The sequence below is a fragment of the Heptranchias perlo genome, chromosome 2 (assembly GCF_035084215.1).
Source record: "Heptranchias perlo isolate sHepPer1 chromosome 2, sHepPer1.hap1, whole genome shotgun sequence".
NCBI lineage: Eukaryota > Metazoa > Chordata > Chondrichthyes > Hexanchiformes > Hexanchidae > Heptranchias > Heptranchias perlo.
The window spans coordinates 30,622,417-30,650,388 of NC_090326.1; the positions used below are offsets into that span (position 1 = coordinate 30,622,417).

At 43.8% G+C, this 27,972-nt stretch overlaps 1 protein-coding gene across 1 annotated transcript in view; it reads right to left on the reverse strand.

The window, feature by feature from the left end:
• Nucleotides 1-4,813: 4,813 nt before the first annotated feature.
• Nucleotides 4,814-27,972, reverse strand: part of cap2 (cyclase associated actin cytoskeleton regulatory protein 2) — a 306,535-nt gene continuing 283,376 nt past the window's right edge. Inside the window, exons 8-13 of the mRNA XM_068001661.1 lie at nt 21,040-21,223; nt 14,328-14,503; nt 11,000-11,123; nt 10,786-10,868; nt 8,923-9,063; nt 4,814-6,237 (exon numbers count right to left, since the gene is read on the reverse strand). Coding sequence (XP_067857762.1) covers nt 6,154-6,237; nt 8,923-9,063; nt 10,786-10,868; nt 11,000-11,123; nt 14,328-14,503; nt 21,040-21,223 — 792 coding nt within the window. The 3' untranslated portion in view covers nt 4,814-6,153. The remainder of the gene's footprint in view (nt 6,238-8,922; nt 9,064-10,785; nt 10,869-10,999; nt 11,124-14,327; nt 14,504-21,039; nt 21,224-27,972) is intronic.

A 27,972-nucleotide genomic window follows, 5' to 3' on the forward strand; every position in this document is an offset into this window, starting at 1 on the left:
TAGAAAAATCAGCACGTAGCTGCTGTTATTATTAATTTTTTTAAACGTAAACGAGATATTTAGAAAGCATCAGAGTTTGAAGTGAAATAAGCCAGAATTGACACAGAGGTGAGTGTCACCCCCCCCCACACGGGTCCAGAATGGATGCGCTCGTCTGAGGATGACGTGTTACACTTCGGGCCGGGTTGTCAAACTCTGGAAAGTGTCACAGCCGCTCGCGGTCACCTGGGCGGAGTAGAAGGGCTCCTGGTGTTAAACTGCTGCTCCAGGGCATGGGATCGAACCCAGCTCAGGCCGCTCATGGGACGGGAATCATATATGTTTAGAACGTGTGTTTGTTTTAATCCCTATCCCCCCCCATCCCCCCCCCAAACATGTTTCGTAACATAATAAAAACACAGCATATCATTCTATATTTACATATATTAAATGTGATGTCTTTGCAGAGCTGTTAAGGAGATGTTGGGAATGACATCTCCATTAGCGAGAACGAGGTAGGTTGCACAACCATTTAAAGGTAAGGAGCTGTTTATATTATTGAGAATGAGGTCGGTCAGATTGGGTCATTTCAAAACCAAGATTAGGCATTTTTCAAATGACTGACATTTGACAGATCTGACCTATGCTGAATCAGATGAAAATGAAGAAATATGCTAATTGTTGCAGTCAACCATTATTTTCTATGGTTTTGATTCATTCAACATTAATTTCTGGGCTTTGGTCTCAATGAACCACTGATAATTCTAATACTCTTCATAACAGTAACTGCCCCAGGACCTTGCAGTTTTCGTCACAAGATGTCTGCTTGCACAACCTTGGCCTGGTGTGAGTTGCCATATTCTGCTTTTGGCAACAGGATCTAATCTCTCAAGAGAAGACTTGGTCCATTCAGGCTCAGAACTTGAGGCTGGCTATGTCTCAGACAGGGGCTGTTGTCCTATAATCATTTCTCTTTATCCTTCATCATATCAGAATTCTTTTGCACTTTCATTAATACAGAACTCTTCAAAATTGGGATTCAATCAAAATTAAAAATGAGCAATGTGTGTATAGTTTTATCTGAAAACATCTTAAATGACAGCTCTGCCTTCCAAGCAAGGCTGATACAGGATGAAGGATGAGATGTACCCAAACCATTAACTGGATGCCAGGTTTCAGTAATAGGTGAAGATAAATCAATTTATGGGTCACAAACCACTCATAATCATTCATTTAATACCCGGATGAGGATTTCTCATTGGCCTGCATGAATAATCATTACGTTTACAAAAGAGAAAAAATTGAAGTCACCAAAATATGGAATATATATGAATGAGGATTAGTCTCGGTATGTTTAAAAATTTAGACAAATTTTGAATCAGCAAGGGAGTCAAAGGATATGGGGAAAGGGCAGGAAAGTGGAGTTGAGGTAAAAATCAGATCAGCCATGATCTCATTAAATGGCGGAGCAGGCTCGAGGGGCTGAATGGCCTACTCCTGCTCCTATCTCTTATGGTCTTATGGTAACGGTAATGGGAGTGTATATTAATACAGATTATACATAGAATATAATGATAATAGGGCTTAGGCTTAGGATCAGTAGGACTTAGGATTAAATAGTGTGGCCTGGAGATTCCTCCTTGGCCGCAACCCAAAAATTGCACCCATTTTGCCGCTGTCAAATGACACCCAAGTATTCTCCCAATCTCATTAGAATACAACTGAACTTAAAATGGGCATAAATCAGCGTAAACAATCGGGGCCCAAGGAAAGGCTGAACCCACACCAGTATGTTTCTTCTTTGAGTCTTAAAATTTAAAAATTCAACCAATTTCACCATCATGCACAGCATTTTTAAGAACCTGCAATCGGGGAAGCTTTTCAATTTTTAATGTGACTTATACTTTCCATAAAAATACATTCAAAGAAACAGATAATACACAGCAGGTTTCAGTGGGCATGTATATATTTTATAAATGCTCAAAAAATTGCAATTAAAAGACCGGAAAAATGATTTTGTTTCTGTTGTGCCTGAAAATCTGGTCGCAATGTTGATAGACCCTGAACATAGACAATTGGAGGACACTCGGATGAGAGTCGGGGGCGGCCAGTTTTATGGGTAGAGATTCGTTCGAATGGAGGGTTTGATGGAAGGGCATAAAAGATCAAAGACACTTTGGCGTATTGTAGTTACAGCATAACTCACTTATGCCAGAAATTCCGCTGTCTTTTAAGCCACGTAATGGGTTTGCGTCCAGATTACAGGTGTCTCTGGGCGCAAATGTGGATGAAACTTCAGGCCTGTGTATATGGATGTGGAAAGTATAACTAGATATATTTTTTTAATCTTCAATCATACTTTTGCCTTCAAAAATGAAAAGGAGATATAGTTAGTGTACCCTTCACTAAGAGCTGCCAGTGAGCATATGCTTGTCCCCAAAATAAAAAGTGGGTATACTCAATACACTCGAGTGTAACACTGCTTGTTTTTTGGAATTATTTAAAAGCTCCATTTATTCAACACTAGAGGGCGTCATTTTGACTCCGTCAACTCAGTGATAGTTATAAGATGAGTCATGCATTGTTTCTTTAAATGTGCACAAGAAACAGCAAAGTTGGAACTCATTTTCTGGGAAAGAGTTGTCACAGCCAAATAAGGCAAGGCAGCATGACAAAGATTGCCTGCCAATCTGCATTGCCAACAGCGTGATTTACTTTGTGACCCTTTCCAGTGAGTGAATGGAACCCGCAAAGCTCACCTGGCAGTATCTGAACCCATATATGACCAAATGGAGACCCTTTCATTGAAACGTGCTGTCCATCTTATCTGTATGGAACAATTCTGTGGAGGTAGTGTGTCCAGAACTAAATACAGTACACCAGTTGAGTTCTAACCTACATTCTGTATAACTGCAGTAGTGTTTATATTCCATATGGGGTGATTCTGCAATCTGGTGCTCCTAGCAGGAAGTACAATTTGAGAAACTGCAGGCACACAGTCTATCATTTCCATCAGCCAATGCCACAAAAATTAACTGGTCATTGATTTCATTTGCTATTTGTGGGACCTTGTGCATAAATTGGCTGCTCCACATAACACTTCAAAAAGTAAATCACTGGTCATGATACATGAGCATGGACAGGATATTCAGCGGCAAGTGGCTCACCTCCTGACACCACAAAGTTTCTCCACCACCTACAAGGCACAAGCCAGGAGTGTGATGGAATACTCTCCACTTGCCTGGATGGGTGCAGCTCCAACAACACTCAAGAAGCGTGACATCATCCAGGACAATGTGGTCTGCTTGATGGGCAGCCCATTCACCACCCTAAACTACTTCCTCTGCCACCGCGCACCGTGGCTCCAGTATTATCCCAGGATGCACTGCAGCAACTCACCAAGGCTTCTTCGACAGCACCTCCCAAGAAAGACAAGGGCAACAGGTGCGTGGGTACACCATCACCTCCAAGTCACACACCATCCCGACTTGGACATTTATCACCGTTCCTTCATCGTCGCTGAGTCAAAATCCTGGAACTCCCTACCTAACAGCACTGTGGGAGAACCTTCACCACACGGACTGCAGCGGTTCAAGAAGGCAGCTCACCACCACCTTCTCAAGGGCAATTAGGGATGGGCAATAAATGCTGGCTGGGAAATAATCCCTCCTGGTGAGAAACTGTATTCTGCTGACTTCTGCAATCCAGAAGCTGTGACCACCTTCTGCTCATCTCAGACACAGAAGAAACAGAAGACTGGACTAAAACGGTTTAACAGTGTGAGCTTGTAATTCAAACCCATATATTTATCACAGTGGGGCAGCACTTATTTTTAATTAGGAAAATTATGTTCTCAATTATAAATCTAGAACTAGAATGGATTTCCCTCCCCCACTCAGTTTTCTCCATACTTCATTTGAAGGTGCTGACTTGTGCTGGGCTCCACAGGCGCGGACTGCGCTCTGGTACCTCAACCAAGTACCCGTTCTTCATGCGTGAACCTGGACAGCAGAGTGTTGGTGAGCTGTCGCCCACAAAGGGCACCAGAGTGGAGCCCAATCCTTGTTTCGCCTGACGCCCAAGCTTGCATGTTTCCCAGCAGCAGTCACTGGATAGCATTCAGAAGCAGGGTCTCTGGCTGAATTTCTTTCCTCTCCCTAGCCCAGGAACACTGAGTTCAATTGCAGTGTGCCAACTACTGCCCTGGCAGAGATCAGACCAAAGATTTAATCTGGGACTGTGCAGTCTATATAGCTAACCAACATCACTAAAACAGATTATCTGGTCATTATCACATTGCTGTTTGTGGGACCTTGCTGTGTGCAAATTAGCTGCCATGTTTCCTACATTACAACAGTGACTACACTTCAAAAGCACTTCATTGGCTGTAAAGCGCTTTGGGAAGTCCTGATGTCATAAAAGGGTTAAGTACTACACCAAGCAATGTACTTCCTCACTTAGAAGTTATCGGAGGAGCTCTCAGAAGAGACTTAGCTATAATATTAAGGTTCATAAAATAAAAATATGAATTTCATCCAGTTCTGATGGAAGGTCATCGACCTGAAATGTTAACTCTGGATCTCTCTCCACAGAAGCTGCCTGACCTGCTGAATGTTTTCCAGCGTTTTCTGTTTTTATTTAAGATTCATAATCTCATTAGCAAGTCTTGTAGCAATAAATCTATTGCCGTCAAAAAAATTTTAGTCTGGAGAAACAAACAAACCGATTTGTGTAAAACATAAAAAGCACATAGTAAGTTAGTTAGATTGATGAGAGATGTACACCATAATCCCCAAACCTGGAACTGTAAAGCACCACGCTGATCGTTACACAGTTTGCAACAGTTCGGTTTTTATTTGCAGAACGCTTTCTCTGTGACACGTGACGAAAGTCTTCAAACAGTTTCAGGATATTACAAATTCCAGTAACTAATCCTTCAAAAATAACCTCATTAACAGGAACAACTGCAATGCTACGTTGCAACAAACTGTAATCGTTTTCTATACTAAGATATTGTCGAGGACAAACTTTGGAACTTAGAACAGTAAAACTTTACGTTAATCTTGCTGATGCGTTGTGTAAGGACATGGTGATACCTGCATAACATTAAGTGTATGCAAGCCATTACATCGTAATATCACTGCCACAACCCAACTGCTGCATATACAAGACACTGAACAATACAGATGTGCAGGTGTGAGCCTCTGATCTATGCTCTACATTACTTTGAAATGGCCTGGCCATTTTAATAAAAGCTTGGAAGGGCAGGAGGTGGGGGTGGTGAAGAATTAAAAGCTACTTTTACAGAAGTGGCTCCCATGTCTGCTTGTACCTACATCACATTACGCCAGCACCTTAAGAAAAGGCAGGTGCTAGCTTCACTTTGTAAATGAAGAGTCCTCCTCCCCCGTTACAAATTTAGACTCGATATTAATGGGGAAAAATTCAACATTAGTGGACGAAACAAAATTGAGAAACACAAAAGTATATTAAAAAGGCATTGTTAAAACTACAGACAATTTGTTGTCCAGTTTCTTTCTGAAAGGACTGCAACATTTTAGAACTCTGTACCTTCATCCATCTTGACCAAGAAAATGTGACAAACTATTATGCAATAATGGCACAATTTACCTGCAACACAAGGGGACGCATGGGATGTTAACTGAAACCGTTACACATCAACTGTGTATTAGAGTTATTGCTGTCCTTGGAATAAACTTCAACGGAGACGTAAAAAAAAAGGCAAGACCGACTTTTTTTTTCCCCTTTAAAAGGAACACTGCAGGAAGATGAGATGCACAATTATAAAATTGACTATAACCAAGAGGTGCAATGATTAATTCTGAATTAAATGAAGTACGAGATACTGGGGTTATTTAAACTAATAAAAGAACTGGGCAAGATTTGCATTCTGTCATACAAAGCGCAAGAATTTGGAAGGTGTCAAGTACACTCAAAATATGTACAAGTGTCGTAACTTCTGGTTACTAAAAACATAAGAGCGCCAGTAAGACCGTCAATCATTGCACCCCTACGTGTAATGCAGTTACTGCAAGGTGTCTGACTACTGTAGTATTGTATGCTATGGCTGCACAAAGTGTAAAATTGCATTATGGTGAAATCTAACTCTAGAATACAACGCATGAATTGTGGAACAGCTCGTAACTTCGGCAGTTAGCCAACATTCTCTGCAGCTTCAGTAAACAGCTTTGTTCCATCCCATGTAGTCTTGAACTGCTCAGGGACTGGATACTCTTTCTATAAAAGAAACAAAACATGTGCATCTGTTAGTAAATGTGACTTCATACTTGAAACAGTTCTGCCCAGCAAGCATTTAAAACAATGACAGATTACTAATAATTCTCAACAGTATAGGGTGAGCATAGACTCTTACAGCACAGAAGGAGGCCATTCAGCCCATCGTGTCTGTGCCGGCTCTTTGAAAGAGCAATCCAAATAGGCCCACTCCCCTGCTCTTTCCCCGTGGCCCTGCAAATATCTCCTTTTCAAGTATATATCCAATTTGTCCAATCTTTTTACCTTGGTGGGCCACAAAGGTTTGCACCATGGAGAACATTCAAAGTTTAAAGCTGCGTTCACATATACTGTATCTCCAGAGGTTGATCTTGGTGCTCTAATTTGGGATTTTCCACCAATGAGGTAACGGTGTTAAGAACAGCCCTTCAAGTGTCAGACTGACAGGGCCAGAGTCTGGATACTTGTGGTATTGGGTAATGATTACTGTGTGACATAATATTATGAATGCTGAAAGGACTTGGACCAAACTCCATTCTCTACTGTTTTAGTGGCAGTGCCAGCCATTTAATTTAAACAGGGTGACGCCACTGTTTAAAATAAGGAAGAGGGGAACCTCGTAAGAGCTCACCAAGCATAGCTGACTGTAATTTCTACCTTCATAATCCTTATCCGAACCAAAAGTAAATACGATAGCAACAAACTGAGACCTGAACAAATAAAGGCTTGGTAGTCACTTCTCATCATCCACATGAATGTGGCAATCGTAGAAGTTGCGCGCACATTGCTTAGTAGGCCTGCCTGATTGAACCATTGAACCGTTCTGTTTTAGTTTTGTGGTTCATTACTCTTTGGTGCCAGCACTCAGAACCATGGCAACAGCAGAACACTTACTCTACTGTATATCTGGGCAAAACTGTTAAAATGAGAAGCTTTCATTGAAAATCACTTTACGACTGAAGTCTTCGGTTATTTTCATTTCACGCCAAGTAAGTGAGCTTCAGAAAGAAAGGTCACTGAGAAACTCAATGTAGTTCTGAAGAACTATGTAAAAACTAAAAAAGACAAGCAGATTGGCAAATTCAAGTAAGCAACCTTGAATTCTGGCCAGAAGTTACTGAGATACATATAGTTATGTTAGATGGCCTAATGCTATTTTGGCACAAAAAATATTAAGTAACATCAGACTTTAAAGAAAAGCAGGTTGCATTTTGTACACCACAGGGGTAGATTTTACCAACTCGAGCTCCTGGCACAGCTTCGTGCTCCAGGAATGAGCGTCAGGAATTTGAGCATGAAGGTCAGTTCGGATTTTCTATCCATTAATTTTTAATGGACAGAGAATCCAATGGGGTGAAACCACGCACCCAAATTCCCAATATGCAAGTCATGAACGTCTGGCGCTGGAAGTGCTAATTCGTAAAATCTACCCTTACATGTCTAATATCCGTCAAGAATGGAATTAGTACCTTTAAAGATAATTTCTTTGGACTTTTAAGGTAACTTATTCCTCAGCAATAAGGTTACTTCTGTACAAAAATGTTATCAAAAATGTAAATGCTAGTTGCTGCTTTTCACCCCTCCCCATAACTTTAAATACTGTCTGGGGCTGGGGTGTGAATAATCCACTGATCAATACTTTTTTCTTTGTTAAACGTCAATTTTTCCAAACGCTTTTTAAAAAAAAACTCAGCGGTTTCCCGTTCAATCAGCCATTCAATTAGATCGAGGCTGATCTGAACCAGCCTTAGCTCCATATCCTTTAATGCCCAGACCTAACCAAAATCTATCTATCTCAGTCATGAAAGTTACAGTTGTCTCAGCATCCACAGCCTTTTCAGTAGCAAAGAAACAGTAGCACACTTACTGTTGGAAGCATGAAGCCGAGCTCCCGATAGGTAAAACTCTGCGCTGGGAGCACTGAAGACAAACGGTTGCCCCTCCCTTTTCCAGCAGCAGTCAATGGATAGCAAAGAATTCCAGATTTCTACTACCCTTTGTATGAAAAAGTGCTTCCTGATTTTCTTCCTAAATGGCCTAGCTCGAATTTTAGGATTATGTCCCCTCATTCTTGATTCCCCCATGAGAGGAAATAGTTGCTCTGTATCTACCCTATTGAATCCTTGTAATATTTTAAACACCGTGATTAAATCACCCCTCAATCTTCTATACTCAAGGGAATATAAGCCAAGTTTATGCAACCTGTTGTTATAATTTAATCCTTTAAGCCCTGGTATCATTTTGGTGAATCTGCGCTGCATTCCCTCCAACGCCAATATATCCTTCCGGAGGTGCGTTGCCCAAATCTGAACGCTGTATTCCAGATGGGATCTGACCAACTGAAGCATAACTTCCTCCCCTTTGTATTCCAGCCCCCTTGAGATAAAGGCCAACACTTCATGAGCATTTTTTGATTGCTGGGTGCTTCCAGTTTTTAACTGCACAAACACTGCAGCTTTTTGGGGAAAAGGGAGGGGCAAACGTTTGTCTTCAGCGGTCCCAGCGCAGAGCTTTGCATATCGGGAGCTCGGCTGCTGCTTCCAATGAAACTCCGCACCTGGAGGGCAGAAGACAAAAATTTACTTCCAGGGAGTTCAATCCAAAACCCTTCGTAGTCACATGGGAGTCCAAAAGTAAGGACGTCAAAAAACGCAAAGCAATAGGTGTTCATGACTGTGTAAAACTTACATAATCATCGTCCTGAGGAATTAGGATATTCATTTCAGAAGACTTGGCACTGATAATCTCACAACCTAAAGACTCTTCGCTGAGGAATATGTGGCAGCCCTCTGTCTTATTTATAGATATAGTCGGTACTTTGCCCATCACCTGCAAAGGCAATACACAAGCTTGTTTATAATCCAGCTTAAATATTACCAGCTTTTAAAAGATGCTGCGACAGTTGAAGAGGGAAGCCAGAAGATGACTTTCAGGCGTTGAACATTTTTTTAATCAAAAGCAGCAAACTGTGAATACAGTAGAATTTATAGCCGCAAAACTTTGGGATGTAAATGAGTAAGAGATTGTGACAAGGTGAAGGATGTTAATTCCAGGGAATGAAATGCTGCTTTCAGAAGGAAAGCCCCTGCGGCAGTGAGACATCTACCACTTACCCCATTCAAGCCACTCTTTACCCACCTAGTGCTAATTTTGCGTTACCATCACATGGATTCGGGCATGGAGGGCAGCGTGCCTGATGTGCAACCTGAACGATTTTCCTGTCCACTGAATGGACGGGAAATCGGACCACGATCAGGCACGCTACTTTCCATGCTCAAATTCCTGATAGAGCTTTGCCCAACAGGAATGCCTGTGACAGAAGCACAAACACGTAATGTTATCCCTTTAGAGTCTGTTCAGTGCTGACTTATAACGAGTTGTGTGCTGTGGATTGGCAGCATAAGGTCAAAACTCATTTCATATAAAACAAAACTAATAACTGCTTTATATTTCTATATAGATCTGTTATATATTAATTTTGGTATGTGGGATGTACATGTAGTACCTGTTACACCTGAAAGTGGCGCTGTGATATGAGTTTTCAATATTAAGGGTGTCACACCGTGCCTGTCACAGATTGATTCCTGCCCGGTATTACACAAAGTAGGTGCTATTGCACAGGTAAATGGTCTGCTTTATCTTCAAGTTTTACTTTTAAGATAGTAATTTAAACTGTTTTAATGTTTTGGACCTTTGAAAAAATATATATTTAATAAATTCAACTTTTAATTTTTCAGCCCTCAGGGCATCTCCCTCCAACTGCCGCTTCTGGAGAGGGATGAGGTTGTGCCTCCAGGGCTCTCTTGAATAAATATATACCGTCTAGTTTACAATTACTGAACAAGTTATATCCTGGTGTAATGCAAGTGGTGAATAATAGAATTCACCTGCTATTTCACAGGTTATATTTCACCGGGGTTTTCCTCCCAATGAGAAGCAAAAAGCAGGACAAAATGCATGACTATGCACTGTGCAAAGTAGAAAACAACTGTCTGAATATTATGGACAGACTCACATCATTATTAAAATGGGAAAGAAATAATGCAGCTACAGCCTAAAGATTTGAAGCTATTTATCAGCAAGCAGCTTCAAGAGTGGGCTACTACTGCAAACTTGAAATTATTTTCGAAGAACAATATCTATTGGCAAATGGCTTTGAGAAGCAGGTCACTATTGCAACCTTGATCTTCAACGGGTTTTGAACTGTGAATGCAAATAAAAGATGACGCAATCTCATGGGTATTGTGCTCGCTGGGGAGTTTCTGCTGGTTACCTTATTGACCCCAACAGATTGCATTAACCAGGTAGAAATAATCACAGTATCGCAGCTCACTAATCATGATAAACCATTATGTTTCATTCCATTTCATACACAATAGACAAAATGCATGCACTGACTCGAATCTATAATTAAGGTAATACTGATGTAAATTATTTATTCATTTTCTATCCAGTGAATTTTCACAAAATGTGGACAGGTTTGCTGAAGTTCGATAATCTAGGTAATTTAATACTTTCAAATACCTACTGATGTTGCAAATTATTTCTTACCTGAATTTGAACATCTCGTGAATTGATGATTTCAACTATTCCCACCACGTTGTCAAACACGAGGCCAAGCTTTTTACAAGAATCTGAAACAGAAAAAAATACTTAAGTGGACAGCTGCTGTGATGCAAGCAACAGAATTGGACAATTGGGGAGAACACAGCAGTCGTCTCTACGGTGAGCAAGGTGAGTCACTGCCATCAACTCACTTACTTACCGACTGTAATGGAATTGATTTTGCCTTCGATTTTCAGCGTGGAGTTGTTGCATTTATAGGCATAGGCAACATGCTTCAGTTCAGTCTCAGAAATGACAAGGTTTCGATCATTTTCCTGGTACTCCTGGAATAAAAGTAGTAAAGCATTTAATCGCAAATTAAAATATTTTTTAAAAATACAAATATATAGGGGTGGAATTTGGTTATGGCCTGCTTTCGGGTCCATAACCAGTGCCATGGCGACAGTGTGTGCGCCCCAACCAGGGGGCCTGAAGCTGGCACAATATTGGGCCTCGGGCCTCATTAATAATCTGCCTTTTGCGCCCCCACTAGAAGCTCACGCATTCCACTAGGAACAATATTGAGCAGTCTGACTTGCTGGCTGTGGCCCGGAGGTAAGTCCCAGGAGGGGGTTGAAGCGGCAATGGGAAGAGACAATCAATCGCGAGGTTTGTGGAATCGGGGGGAACACTACTGCTCCTCCTGGCTCCACAGGAACTCTATTAAAAACATTAGTTTTTAAACTTGCCTTTAGGTGGTCATTGCTTAGCCTATCGCACCTTCACAGGAAGCTCGCGCATTTCACCAGGAAGAATATCAGGCCATTTGCCTTGCTGGCAGCAGCTCGAAGGTAAGTCCCAGGATTGCAAAGACTGTGGAGTCGAGGAGGATACGTCTGTTCCTTCTGGCTCCACAAGAGCTTTAAAAACTTGCCCTTAGCTGACGGTGGTTGCTTAGGCAGCGACTTCTTCAGAATCCCGTGAAGCAGGCCTGGCTCCTGCTCCTCTCAATCGAAACCAGTTTCTGTAAGAGGGCCTAAAACAGGCGTTACATATGCCTAACGCCTGTTCCAGGCGGCCGCCTGGAAAGCTGCCTCTACCAATAAGGCAGCTCTCGTAACGCAAGTGCAGATTGGGTGCAGAACGTTGCGACCCGAAATTAGTCCTTTTTGCCCAGGTTTTCCGTCTGGGAAATGGGCACAATGAGGACCAATTTCTACCCCAGAGAGTCTAATTCCTTCCAGGTTCCAAATAACCAGCCCACCCACCGTTCCTCCTATTCCTACTCTGAAATCAAGAGTCGTCGCATCTGCTCAATTGTTTCCCAAGAACTCTTTACATCCCTCAGTCTTCCATTTCCCTACAATCTACAGGCTTTCAAAACTCAAGCTTGGAATCCGTTGCGATGAAATGGGTTCTAAACGCCCTTTCTTAAAGACCATAAGTAATCAGTAAGGAATGTTATGCGTAAAAGCACAAGGTGTGAGCTGGATGTTGGATTTAACGAATCATTGCTCTCTTCTCTTCCATGGGTCAACTTTATGAGTTAGCGCTCCCAGCGAGAACATCACGTGACGGGAACTCATGTCAGGAACTCAAGCATGCAAACTCAAAGGTTACTCCTCTTTTTCACCTGGTATTGTCTAGCACTAGGAGCCTTGGCCGTTGCCAACATCTCTTAACTTAAAAGAGCTCCTTTGGCCTCGGTGCAAACAGTGAAGGTCCCAGCCTTTCAGTGCTAAGTAGGTCAGCACCAAAGTTCAGGGAAGGGTCAGTCTGGATGGTTCTTGGTACATCAGTTCTTTAAGCACAGAGCTAGCTGCTTTTTCGCTCCTAGAAACAAGCCACTGTGGAGACTACGGATTTGACCTCCAATTACCAAATCAGTAAATCTCAAATGTGTCTTTTTTTTTTAAATTGAGAGGAGGCAGGAGTTGTGATAAAACTGAAACCAAAAAACCCACTTGCCTTGGTTACACCCTCTAACCCCCAATATAGTAGCACTCAGTCACAAGTCACTCTTGAGTAGTGTAAAACAACAGAAGGCACAAATTTACATGCCCAGTAAATACATCAGAGTGGGGTGGTGATATTTTGGTGCTGCATCATCTAGGAGAGTTTGTTCCCGGCAAAGGATATGGCGAAGGGGAAAAGTGGAGGTTGTCAAGTGTACTTCTCATAGAATCAAATCTAAATTAGGAGACAATCTTCATTTAAGCCACACTCACCTAGTGACATTTAGTGAACTAAGTACAGTCTAACAAGTACTTTCAAATGTCTACTTTCAAAAGCAAGCAACAAGATGTATAAATGTATTAACAAAGAAGTGTTTCAGGTGATAGAATTTACTGCACAGATGGCCCTCCAACACTAGATGTCACTATTGTACTTTGTACAGGGCTTTTAAAGCCTACCGGTGATTGAGGGTAAATGATAGTCAGGGAACAAAAACTCTCAATTTCACTAAAATTAGCAACAAAAAAAAATGGACATGAGGAAAAGGATCTTATGCTCAAAAAAACAAACCTTTTTTGTGAAGATTGTGCCTGTAGAAGTCTATGAAAGAAGTGAAAAGTCCTATGCATTTTAAGTACACTATCCTATCCTAATGCTTACTTAAGTAATAAAGATTTGTTAACTCCAACATCCTATTACTTTTATGCACCACGTTCCTTATTGATTATTCTAAGAGAGTTTGTAATCCATTTTATATACTCCAGTAAAGGAATTAATGAATCACTAGGACATTCTGCTCCCTTCCCATTACTCACTGTGGTCATGCCTTATACAATGGTTACAGGAATCGTATAAATCTACTTGAAAATGTGCCCCTGAGTTAATAGTGAAAGCCCTCATCATGTGTGACAATTTTTTTCTATTTTATTACAACGGTCAACAAAAACAAGTAAGACTTCACAAATTAGCAACACAACAGCCTTGTGGCACTTCACGAATTTGCATGGCCTTCCTTTTTAGACAGCACCTCCCAAATCCGCGACCTCTACCACCTAGAAGGACAAGGGCAGCAGGCGCATGGGAACAACACCACCTGCACGTTCCCCTCCAAGTCACACACCATCCCGACTTGGAAATATATCGCCGTTCCTCCATCGTCGCTGGGTCAAAATCCTGGAACTCCCTTCCTAACAGCACTGTGGGAGAACCTTCACCACACGGACTGCAGCGGTTCAAGTAGAAGTCCCACCACCACCTCCTCAAGGGCAAGTAGGGATGGGCAATAAATGGCTGGCCTTGCTAGTGATGTCCACATCCCATGAATGAATTTTAAAAAAAATTGAGGACACAGGTTTCCAACGGCAACTGTTGCATCTCAGTAATAGTTGTCTTCAAACATCACTGGGAGCCTAGTTGCAACTCAGTAAATCAGCTGGCTACCGAAAACCATGAAGAGCACTGAAACTTGTTGGCAAGGGATCAAAGAATGGAAAATCGTCTATCAGTACTTGGTTATAAGACGTTGCAATTTAAGTCTCGGTATTTGTTCCTAGTTATACAGGAATGCCAATCAGCGACTTGGTTATATTTACCACTCTCCACTTCTTTCCTTCCAGCTCCAACACCGGCGTCCTTGGCTGTTGCGGAGGAGACATGGGAGACGTAGGGCTGGCCGCGTGACTCTTTGACGGGGAATTGACAACTCCACTCTGTGGACGAAGATTTGGATTCTTGTGAGTCTTCTGGTTGTCGGCGACATGGCGGAGAGCTGGAGAGTAAAAAAAATAACAAAAGATGTCTGTACCCCGCAAAGAGAAAACCGTTCCGTTTACTCAATCAGCAGTTTAACCAGAAAGTTGTCAAGTATCGGACATTTGTATACGTCTCATTAATTTAAGGAGCTCGCTGTTCAATAATAAACGGCATCAGTATCACATGGCTCCAGCAGGGACTTCAAGGAGAATTAGAATTTCAACACTCATCTAACTGAAGTGTGATTTGGAACATGCAACGCGATACGGAGGATTTTAGCATTCACTAAAATTTACTAAAATTTCTATTTCCTAAATTAGACTGGCCACTAAATCACAAGTGAATAGATATTTTCCTTTTATTTGAGTCTAATTTTTAAGACATTCAAACCATTTTCGTTTCTTGCTACAAGGATGTGAAAGGAGGCAGCAATTTCTGCACTGTATTTGTGGGGAAGGCGGGGGGCAGAGAAAGCCTCATAATAGTTCTGAAAATCAGGATATCATAGCATCCTACAGCACAGGAGACGGCCATTCGGCCCATCGTGCCTGTGCTGACTCTTTGAAAGAGCTATCCGATTAATCCCGCACCCCTGCTCTTTCCCCATTGCCCGGGAATTTTTTCCTTTTTGAGTATCCAATTCCCTTTTGAAAGTTACTATTGAATTGCTTCCACCACCCTTTCCAGCAGTGCATTCCAGATCATAACAACTCGCTGTGTAAAAAAAATTCTCATCTGATTCTTTTGCCAATTATCTTCAATCTGTGTCTTCTGGTTACCCACCCAACCACCAATGGAAACAATTTCTCCTTATTTACTCTATTAAAACCTTTCAAAATTTTGAACACCCCTATTAAATCTCCCCTTAACCTTTTGTGCTCCAAGGAGAACAATCCCAGCTTCTCTAGTCTCTCCACATAACTGAAGTCCCTGTGTCACATTTACCAGAATGATACCAAAGTATACAGCAGTGAGAAAGATAAGCTGTATTAAAAGGACACTTCAGTAAATGGCATCAAATTAAGAACTTAACATGATTAAAACAAATATTATTTTACTGCTGTTTACTACAGCTGGTTTCTTGCTGGAATTGGTAACCTGCTTGCTCGGCTAATAGCGACACATTAGTTTCCTTAGAGCTCAACTAGTCTGATCTTTACAGCAAAATCATTGAGACATCAAAAGTCTTGCACCGGATCAAAATAAATACACATGGCCAAATGGGAAAAATAACACACTTAAAAATTCCTAATACAATCCAAGCCCAAATCATTTTCTGTGAACAGACACTCTACAGTTCGTGCAGGTGCCAGCCTTGGCTCAGAGGTCGCACTCTCACTTCTGACTCAGAAGGTCGTGGGTTCAAACTCCAATCCAGAGACGTGAGCACACAATCTAGGCTGACACTCCAGTGTAGCACTGAGGAAATGCTGCACTGTCGGAGGTGCCGTCTTTCGGACGAGATGTTAAACCGAGGCCCCGTCTACCTGAAAGATCTAGTGGGACTCGTCAGATCCTTCATGCACTCCTGGAGTCTCAGCGCCACCGTGCGCTGTCCCCGAGGAGGCTGCGGTGGAGACGAGACCATCAGCCATCTCCTTCTGGAATGTGCCTTTGCAAAGAAGGTCTGGAGAGAGATGCAGTGGTATCTGTCCAGGTTCATCCCGAGCAGTTCCGCAACACAGGATTCTGTGCTCTACGGGCTGTTCCCGGGGACGCACACTGAGACGGACATCAACTGCTGCTGGAAGACCATCAACTCGGTGAAAGACGCCCTTTGGTCTGCCCGAAACTTGCTGGTCTTCCAGTGCAAGGAACTGTCCTCGACCGAGTGTTGCAGACTGGCACATTCCAAGGTCCAGGACTACGCGCTCAGCGATGCACTGAGGATGGGTGCGGCCGCCGCAAAGGCTCTGTGGGGAAAGGCAACTGTTTAGAGCCTTCCCGCCACTGTATATCGAGGGGCTGAAATCAGGGAAAACCCCCTCGGGCAGAATGTAAAACTCAAATTGATGTAATGTAACTGTAATGAATCTGTAATGTACCTGAAATGAATCACCTGTATTGATTGTGATGCAATGAGGCACCCTGGAGTGTCATGAACTGTAATTATGTCCAATGTGTTTCATTGAACTGTACTTGATGTAACCTGAAAATTGTATGATCTGTATTGTGTACGTTTGGAATGTGATATGACAACTGTATTGTATGTATTGCTGCAAATTTTATAAATAAAGTATATTTTTTTTTAAAAAAATCTAGTGGGACTCTTCAAAGAAGAGCAGGGGAGTTCTTCCCGGTGTCCTGGCCAACTTTCCTCCTTCAGTTGCCACCACCAAAGCAGATTATCTGGTCATTATTTCAAAATTGTTTATGGGACCTTGCTGTGTGCAAACTAGCTGCCGTGTATGCTTACAAAACAAATGACTACACTTGAAAAGTAGTTCATATGCAGCACTTTGCAACATCCTGAGGACATGAAAAGTGCTAATAAATGTAAATTTGTTCTTTATTTATTCTGAGAATATTCTATGCTTCTCAATCCCTCTAATTCCGTTTCCTTTTCAGCGCCCAGAACCATCATTGTTGAATGCAGAGGAACCTCCTCTCTTTGCTGTAATATGGATCTATAGGCATCTTGAACAAGTAGCTATCATTCATGTGAGAGCCTCAACAGTGAGTGTCAACAGGTTATTCAGCTATAGGAGGCATCATAACTGAGCGTGATGTTGTCCTCACCTAACATACAGACATGCACACGCACATATACACGCACCCTCACGCACTCTCTCTTTCTCTCTCATAGTAGGGACTGCTGGATAGTGATATGTTGCGTTGATTTTTTTTCTGCCCTTGCTGGTCCAGGGGTGCTGAGGTCAATTGTAGCGACCCAACTGCTAGCAAAGCTGACTCAGCACAGATCGGGGATTGAACCTAGAACCTTGTGTATGGCTCAGCTACTCACTGGATAAACTTGGTGAGACATTAGTGAAACATTAAGTTCTCTATTAAGGATCATGTTTATCGGTTGAAGATGTTTTTCTAGTATTTCAATAAATGTTGGGAAATAGCTACAACTGACGGTTTCTCACACCCGGAATAGGCGTTTGGTTCATTTTTTTTTTAATAACCATCACACATTGGCCCAGAATTTACTGCCAAAATGACAGCGCGTTTAATGGCGATCGTTCAGGAACGAGAGACCCCGTGAATTGCGAACCTCCACAAGTTGCTGGGCGATTTGCGCCGCTCCGCCGTTAGCCTCTCGAAAACGGCAGCTCGCCCTCAACCTCCCCGTGAGTTTCAAGAAATTGCTGCGTTTGCGCATTAATTGCCAATTAAACTCGCTGTAGAAAGTTAGGGCTGGTACTTAACAGCGTAAGTACCTTTTTAATGAGGAGATATATGTTCCTGCAATGCCACTCAATATCTCCAGCCCAGAAAGGGAACAATTGAAATTGTGGAGTCTCATTTCTACAGGTAGTAAATTGTTGTTAGAGATTTTAAGACATCTTAATTTTATTTTTTTTCTCTTACTTTTCCTTTCTGTCCCTTTTTTTTCCTCTCAATCCAATATTTCTTTCCCTCTATTTCTCTTCCTGTATCTAATTTGACTGTAATTCACCCTATTTCTTTCTCCGTCGTTCCTCTCTTGCTTTCTCAATCCTTAAATCTCAGTGGTTAAGGAGATAGTCCCAGATGCCCCGTTGCCCTCACCAAGCCATTATCAGCTCGTACTGCCAGCAACTTGCAGAGCAAAACATTTTCGAGGGAAAAAGTCTAACCAATGGGGCATGCCGTGAGATGCCCCACTCCAGCAAAATCCGGGCCAAAATCTACTTCACACAAGAAAGCTAACATCCAAACAATTTGCATCACCAACACTTGCCTCTAGAGGACGCACACATCTAATATTCCTGACTGCTGGGAGACAGTAAGATTCTACGAGCTGTTCCCAAACAAATAACAGGCAGGATTTTCATTGTTTCCTGTGAGTTATACCTGGAAGTTACAACACGGAAACAGCCTGTTTCTCAACCAGTCCGTGTCAGCGTTTACTCTCCATGAGAGCCAATAGTCCTAGCTACATTTACCCACCCTGTTTCTATATCCCTTCATTCCCTTTTCCTTCATCCACCTATCCAATCTAATCGTGAATTGTTGATATAGTTTCTGCCTCTACCATTAATCCTGAAAGTGAATTTCACAGCCTCACAACTCTGTGTAAAGAAGTTACCCTCTATTCTAAATCTCGTACAATTAATCTTGTATCTTAAGCTACCACAATTTCGTGTCACTTGTGCTAAAGATTATAAATTAAACGATGTGGTAGTTCTAACTTCAAAAATTGGCATTTTAAGTTATACACCAGGAAGGAAAGGCCTTTCCCTTTTGGCTAAAAATTCTCTTACTTAATATGATACCCACGCAACTTTCTAGCATACCAGTGGGCTGCACCAGCTTTCTTCACTTTTAATTATTTAATCATTTAAATAAGATGTGTGACCTTCCAGCCGGCCTTTTAGGCTGCTTTGAAATGCTCACGAACAAAGTGTGCGAGGTCATTATAATTCAGTCAAACAGATTTAAATCTAGGATGGGATTGTGCACTGTGCGCTGTGCCCACCCAAATGGAGTGGGCCTAAGAGAAGCTCTGTGTGCAATGGAGTTCTTAAAAAGGACAGATTAATTATTTTTAAAAATTATAACAGATTTTTTTTATTGGTTGGAAACCCATAGTAACTGAATATGGTCTCCAAATTCACCGACTGTAAGTGAAGCATTTAGAAAACTTCAGCAGAACAGAAAGAGCTTAAAAAAAAGGTAACTTTTGTTCTAAATCCTTTCTACAGAAAAATGGTCATAAGATTCCAAAACGTGCTAATCCCCCATTGGCAAATTCCCGTCGGCAGACCCAATGTAAACGGGACTGACCCCGGAAAATCTGGCCAGGTTGGCCAGCATGATTTCGGTGAATGCAAAGCTTGCTGCATTCCAGTCCTGGGACTGAAGCTCGGCACTGGAAAATCTCCATTTTTATTTGGCAACCCAGATTTAAAATTTATTATAATGCCTGCCTTTACTCCCAAACCACCCCACCCTGGGCTGGGACAGCCGTCACCACCCGCAGTTAAAGCAAGTATCCTGGGTGGTCAATATATTGCTCATTCATGAATAATTGCCTGCTCGGTTGGGCTGAGCAAACTGAATCTGTTTCTCCTCAGAATGATATCGGTAGCTATGCTGCAGTACCTTACAAAAAAAAACAAGGTTTGAATCATTGCTGTGGTTTAATTTTGCCAGTGTCCCCACCATCCTCACAGTGATATGAAACTTTGGTATCGAGAGGCAGTGTAAATATAGCAATACTATCACTGCATTTACCTTTCATAGGAACATAGGAACAGGAGTAGGCCATTCAGGCCCTCGAACCTTCTCCACCATTCGGTTAGATCATGGCTGATCTTTACCTCAACTCCATTTACCCACCTTTGTTCCATATCCTTTGATGCCCTTACCCAACAAAAATCTATCGATCTCAGTCTTGAAAGCTCCAACTGTCCCAGCACCCATAGCCTTTATGGGGAGAGTGTTCCAGATTTCTACTACCCTTTATGTGTGTGAAAAAGTGCTTCCTGATTTCATTCCTAAATGGCCTGACTCTAATTTTAAGATTATGTCCCTTCATTCTTAATTCCCGCACCAGAGGAAATAGTTTCTCTCTGTTTACCTTATCAAATCCTTTTAACATCTGAAACACCTCGATTGGATCACCCAGTAATCTTCTATACTCAAGGGAATACAAGCCAAGTTCATGCAACCTGTCCTCATAATTTAACCCTCAAAGCTCCGCTATCATTCAGCACTGCTGCCCCTCTGTGACCCACATTAACATGGCCACTGCTCGACAGACCACAGGTGCTGTTTCTTTACTTGCTGGCCCAGCACCTGAGGATGGCCCAAATAGGGTGGTAATCTTACAAACGACTGCTCAGCACAGTTGCTTTCGAGCGGCAGTCTCATAGAAATAGAACACCAACTTGCATTTATACTGCACCTCTAATGTGGAGAAATTGTCCCCAACCACTTCAGAGGCACAAGGGGAAAAAAAATGGACATTGAGCCAAAGAAGGAGCGGTTAGGAAGGGTGACCGAAAGCTTGGTCAGTGAGGTGGGTTTTAAGGAGGGTCTTAAATAAGGAGAGGGAGGTTGGAGAGGTTTAGGGAAGGAATTCCAGAGGATGGGGCCTAGGTGTCTGAAGACACGGCTGCCATTGGTGGGGTGAAGGGAGAGGAGATGCACAATGCAGCATTACAGGCAATACAACATGAACATGATGTATCCTCACCACTCTACTTTTAGCTGTTCACTTCCTAATGATTTTTTTTTTGCTTGAATAAATAAGTGTTTTCAGCCATGCTGTCCCTAGCTGAAGAATATAGTGTCAGAAACGGTGAATTGGTCATTACTTCAATTCATGCAGGATTTTGCTCCCCCCTCCCCCCAGTCACACGTGCAGACAAGGACAAGTAGTCGTATTGATATGCTCACCTTTAGTGATTCCTTCCCCTTGGTTAAGCTGAGCAAAGAGCTGGGAACGTGCCACAGATGCCTCATCCTTCGGTGTTTCTGACAGCAGGACTGGAGGGGGCCCAGGAGGGGGAGGAGGCGGAGGTGGGGGGCAAGGGCCACAAGATGGTGCGCACACTGGGGAAGGAGAGGAGGCTGCGAGGCCCTGAAAACAGAGAAAAGGCAAATTTCAGCCGCTCAGATTGGCATTAGGCACTTGAGCTTTCTTCATTGACCATAAAACTACTGCATCTTCATCTTCATGTAGAAAAGCTGCCTCATGTCATCTTCACTTTAGCAACCTGCAGGCCTGACATTCCACAAAAAAATTTGCTTAATCCCTCTCAACAAATGAAAGTTCAATTTAAACGGTATATTTACGTAAAGCAAGGAAAGCTCTTAGTCAATCTTGGATCGGTGATTTAGGTTGGTGCTTGCATGTTGACTTTCTTACCATTCTTTTCCTTCCATTTGCAAATACTCTCCCCCTTCCATTTCATTGTGTGGAAAGTGGGGCATTACAGACCAAGAAATGCAATGCGCTCTGTCAGTGGTAGCAGAGAGTGTACTCTTACAGGTAGCCTCGCTAGGTTTCTCATTTTTCATGGCCACTTTCCTTGCCCCCCTTCCGTCTCCATCTCCCAATGAACCAGTCTCCCATTTACAAGTCCCTGTAATGGGTACTTATCACCACAGCTCAGAGAACAGGCAGATCAAATGAGCTACCAACCACCTCAATCACTTTAGATCTTATTACCTGCTACTATCAGCACATAGAACACCAAACAGAAGCTGCCCTGGTCCCCACTGCCACATAAAAGTGGCTCAGTGGTAGCACTCTCACCTCTGAGTCGGAAGGTAGTAGGTTCAAGTCCCACTCCAAATGGTTCTAGAGGGTTAGTGGTAAGTGGTTAGTGTCGGTTTACCCAAGTGTCAGCTGTGGCTCAGTTGGTAACACTCTCACTTCTGGGTCAGGAGGTCGCGGGTTCACAGTGCCACTCCAGAGACTGGAGCACAAAATCTGAGCTGACACAGTAGTGCTACACTGTTGGAGGTAAGATCTCTCGGATAAGACGTTAAACTGAGGTTCCGTCGGCCCTCTCTTGTGGATTGTAAAAGATCCCATGGCACTATCTCGAAGGAGAGCAGGGAGGTTCTCCTCGGTTTAAGTTTTCATTTAATCGCAGTATGTTGTGATAAGAACCAAAGGTGACATGAGGAAAAACTTCTTTCCGCAGCGAATGGTTATGATCTGGAAAGCACTGCCTGAGGTGGGGTTGGAGGCAGATTCAATGATGGCTTTCAAAAGGGAATTGGATAAGAACTTGAAGGGAAAAAATCTGGAGGGCTACGGGGAAAGGGCGGGGGAGTGGGACTAGCTGGATTGCTCTTGCAGAGAGCCGACACGGACTCGATGGGTCAAACGGCCTCCTTCCGTGCTGTAACCATTCTATGATTTTATGATGTAAGTTTCACTTAATGTCAGTATATTGATATGATTTAAGTTTCATTTAATCGCAGCATATTGTGACATGATTTGCTTTATTATTAAGTGTGTAAACATTCTACAGGCCTATTTCTTCTCACATTTTTCTACACGTTTGTGCTTTAATAAGTGGGGACATTGTGTGGGGTGGGGTGGGGTGGGGTGTGGGGGGGTTGGGGAATGGTGCATTGAAGGGCTTCCAAATCTTCTTAGTGCCCGAGGCCCCAAGAATTCTTAATCCGGCTGTTCCAACGTGTCTCCTGCTCCTGACCAACCCTTCCGATCCCAGATCCCCTTCTGCTTCTACCCAAAAAGGTCTAGTTTCCTCTCAGTGTCAAAACTAATTTTAAACAGACGTGTGCTGGGCATCAGGCGTAGTAACCGTCAGCCAATCAGCCGCATGTGCCCAGTCAGGGATTTGCTGGGAGTTACCACGTAGGCAGCAGCCACCAAGCTGTCTCTCACTGGCTCACTAAAAGGCCCCGACGCGTAGAAATCAGAGCTTTGTGCCCAGGGCAGATTTAACAATTGAAGGCCCTGATAGAAAGAATAGTTCGGGCTTATCAGGCGACTGTGTCCCGTCATCTGCAAAAGCCATAGCTTTACAGGATTACCTCAGCTGTTTGTGTCTGCAACAGCTGTTACCCATAGTTCACCAGACTGATCTCCGTGCTCACAGTAGCTGTCATTTAATTTGTTATTTGGAAGAATTTTAGGAGGCCCCAGAGGGGAGGACTAGACCTGATGTGCTCTTCTTATGCAATATAGTCGAGGATATGTACCACATTTGATACAAAGGCAGATATATATACACACACAAACTAATTAAAGGCATCTCTTCGGAATCAAACATCCCAATTTAAGAAAAGGTGGAAAAAATGGCACCTACAACTGGTGAATTATTTTACATCACGTTAGGTATCCAAATATCTACAATGAACAGTTACCTTCTTTTGTCTGACATTTACATTTTCCTCCCCACGTCTTTCCGCCCATGAATGGCTGGGAAGGTCTGGATTGTGTCTTCTTCATCGTCATAGGAGGCACACACCAAGAAAACCATGCTCCCGTTCTCTTCTTTCTTCCTCCTCTTGCCCCCACCTCCAGTTACAATTACAGAGGCAAGGGAATTGGAGCATCAGGAAGCTCTCGAGTTGATCATTGAGTCACTTTAGCTGTTGGGACAGCCAAACTCTATCCCTATGAGATGTGGTGCCATAATCTGACTGCAATATACGAACATCTTGAATGAAGCCACCTCATTCAATGGTGCCCTCAGCACTCTTCTCCATTATACTGGTTACACTCAGCACCCCTCCCCAATATACTGGTTACACTCAGCACCCCTCCCCAATATACTGGTTACACTCAGCACCCCTCTCCAATATACTGGTTACACTCAGCACCCCTCCCCAATATACTGGTTACACTCAGCACCCCTCTCCAATATACTGGTTACACTCAGCACCCCTCCCCAATATACTGGTTACACTCAGCACCCCTCTCCAATATACTGGTTACACTCAGCACCCCTCCCCAATATACTGGTTACACTCAGCACCCCTCTCCATTATACTGGTTACACTCAGCACCCCTCTCCATTATACTGGTTACACTCAGCACCCCTCTCCATTATACTGGTTACACTCAGCACCCCTCCCCAATATACTGGTTACACTCAGCACCCCTCTCCATTATACTGGTTACACTCAGCACCCCTCCCCAATATACTGGTTACACTCAGCACCCCTCCCCAATATACTGGTTACACTCAGCACCCCTCTCCAATATACTGGTTACACTCAGCACCCCTCCCCAATATACTGGTTACACTCAGCACCCCTCTCCAATATACTGGTTACACTCAGCACCCCTCCCCAATATACTGGTTACACTCAGCACCCCTCTCCATTATACTGGTTACACTCAGCACCCCTCTCCATTATACTGGTTACACTCAGCACCCCTCCCCAATATACTGGTTACACTCAGCACCCCTCCCCAATATACTGGTTACACTCAGCACCCCTCCCCAATATACTGGTTACACTCAGCACCCCTCTCCAATATACTGGTTACACTCAGCACCCCTCCCCAATATACTGGTTACACTCAGCACCCCTCCCCAATATACTGGTTACACTCAGCACCCCTCCCCAATATACTGGTTACACTCAGCACCCCTCCCCAATATACTGGTTACACTCAGCACCCCTCCCCAATATACTGGTTACACTCAGCACCCCTCTCCAATATACTGGTTACACTCAGCACCCCTCTCCAATATACTGGTTACACTCAGCACCCCTCTCCAATATACTGGTTACACTCAGCACCCCTCTCCAATATACTGGTTACACTCAGCACCCCTCCCCAATATACTGGTTACACTCAGCACCCCTCCCCAATATACTGGTTACACTCAGCACCCCTCTCCAATATACTGGTTACACTCAGCACCCCTCTCCAATATACTGGTTACACTCAGCACCCCTCCCCAATATACTGGTTACACTCAGCACCCCTCTCCAATATACTGGTTACACTCAGCACCCCTCCCCAATATACTGGTTACACTCAGCACCCCTCTCCAATATACTGGTTACACTCAGCACCCCTCCCCAATATACTGGTTACACTCAGCACCCCTCTCCAATATACTGGTTACACTCAGCACCCCTCTCCAATATACTGGTTACACTCAGCACCCCTCCCCAATATACTGGTTACACTCAGCACCCCTCCCCAATATACTGGTTACACTCAGCACCCCTCCCCAATATACTGGTTACACTCAGCACCCCTCTCCAATATACTGGTTACACTCAGCACCCCTCTCCATTATACTGGTTACACTCAGCACCCCTCCCCAATATACTGGTTACACTCAGCACCCCTCTCCAATATACTGGTTACACTCAGCACCCCTCCCCAATATACTGGTTACACTCAGCACCCCTCCCCAATATACTGGTTACACTCAGCACCCCTCTCCAATATACTGGTGACACTCAGCACCCCTCTCCATTATACTGGTTACACTCAGCACCCCTCTCCAATATACTGGTTACACTCAGCACCCCTCCCCAATATACTGGTTACACTCAGCACCCCTCCCCAATATACTGGTTACACTCAGCACCCCTCCCCAATATACTGGTTACACTCAGCACCCCTCCCCAATATACTGGTTACACTCAGCACCCCTCTCCAATATACTGGTTACACTCAGCACCCCTCCCCATTATACTGGTTACACTCAGCACCCCTCCCCAATATACTGGTTACACTCAGCACCCCTCTCCAATATACTGTTTACACTCAGCACCCCTCCCCAATATACTGGTTACACTCAGCACCCCTCCCCAATATACTGGTTACACTCAGCACCCCTCCCCAATATACTGGTTACACTCAGCACCCCTCTCCAATATACTGGGTCCCCTCAGCACCCCTCCCCAATATACTGGTTACACTCAGCACCCCTCTCCAATATACTGTTTACACTCAGCACCCCTCCCCAATATACTGGTTACACTCAGCACCCCTCCCCAATATACTGGTTACACTCAGCACCCCTCCCCAATATACTGGTTACACTCAGCACCCCTCTCCAATATACTGGGTCCCCTCAGCACCCCTCCCCAATATACTGGTTACACTCAGCACCCCTCCCCAATATACTGGTTACACTCAGCACCCCTCCCCAATATACTGGTTACACTCAGCACCCCTCTCCAATATACTGGGTCCCCTCAGCACCCCTCCCCAATATACTGGTTACACTCAGCACCCCTCCCCAATATACTGGTTACACTCAGCACCCCTCTCCAATATACTGGTTACACTCAGCACCCCTCTCCATTATACTGGTTACACTCAGCACCCCTCCCCAATATACTGGTTACACTCAGCACCCCTCTCCATTATACTGGTTACACTCAGCACCCCTCTCCATTATACTGGTTACACTCAGCACCCCTCTCCAATATACTGGGTCCCCTCAGCACCCCTCCCCAATATACTGGTTACACTCAGCACCCCTCCCCAATATACTGGTTACACTCAGCACCCCTCTCCATTATACTGGTTACACTCAGCACCCCTCTCCAATATACTGGTTACACTCAGCACCCCTCTCCAATATACTGGTTACACTCAGCACCCCTCTCCATTATACTGGTTACACTCAGCACCCCTCCCCAATATACTGGTTACACTCAGCACCCCTCTCCAATATACTGGTTACACTCAGCACCCCTCTCCAATATACTGGTTACACTCAGCACCCCTCCCCAATATACTGGTTACACTCAGCACCCCTCCCCAATATACTGGTTACACTCAGCACCCCTCTCCAATATACTGGTTACACTCAGCACCCCTCCCCAATATACTGGTTACACTCAGCACCCCTCTCCATTATACTGGTTACACTCAGCACCCCTCCCCAATATACTGGTTACACTCAGCACCCCTCCCCAATATACTGGTTACACTCAGCACCCCTCCCCAATATACTGGTTACACTCAGCACCCCTCTCCAATATACTGGTTACACTCAGCACCCCTCCCCAATATACTGGTTACACTCAGCACCCCTCTCCATTATACTGGTTACACTCAGCACCCCTCCCCAATATACTGGTTACACTCAGCACCCCTCCCCAATATACTGGTTACACTCAGCACCCCTCCCCAATATACTGGTTACACTCAGCACCCCTCTCCAATATACTGGTTACACTCAGCACCCCTCCCCAATATACTGGTTACACTCAGCACCCCTCCCCAATATACTGGTTACACTCAGCACCCCTCTCCATTATACTGGTTACACTCAGCACCCCTCTCCATTATACTGGTTACACTCAGCACCCCTCCCCAATATACTGGTTACACTCAGCACCCCTCTCCAATATACTGGTTACACTCAGCACCCCTCCCCAATATACTGGTTACACTCAGCACCCCTCTCCAATATACTGGTTACACTCAGCACCCCTCTCCATTATACTGGTTACACTCAGCACCCCTCCCCAATATACTGGTTACACTCAGCACCCCTCTCCAATATACTGGTTACACTCAGCACCCCTCCCCAATATACTGTTTACACTCAGCACCCCTCTCCATTATACTGGTTACACTCAGCACCCCTCCCCAATATACTGGTTACACTCAGCACCCCTCCCCAATATACTGTTTACACTCAGCACCCCTCCCCAATATACTGGTTACACTCAGCACCCCTCCCCAATATACTGGTTACACTCAGCACCCCTCTCCAATATACTGTTTACACTCAGCACCCCTCTCCAATATACTGGTTACACTCAGCACCCCTCCCCAATATACTGGTTACAGTCAGCACCCCTCTCCAATATACTGGTTACACTCAGCACCCCTCCCCAATATACTGGTTACAG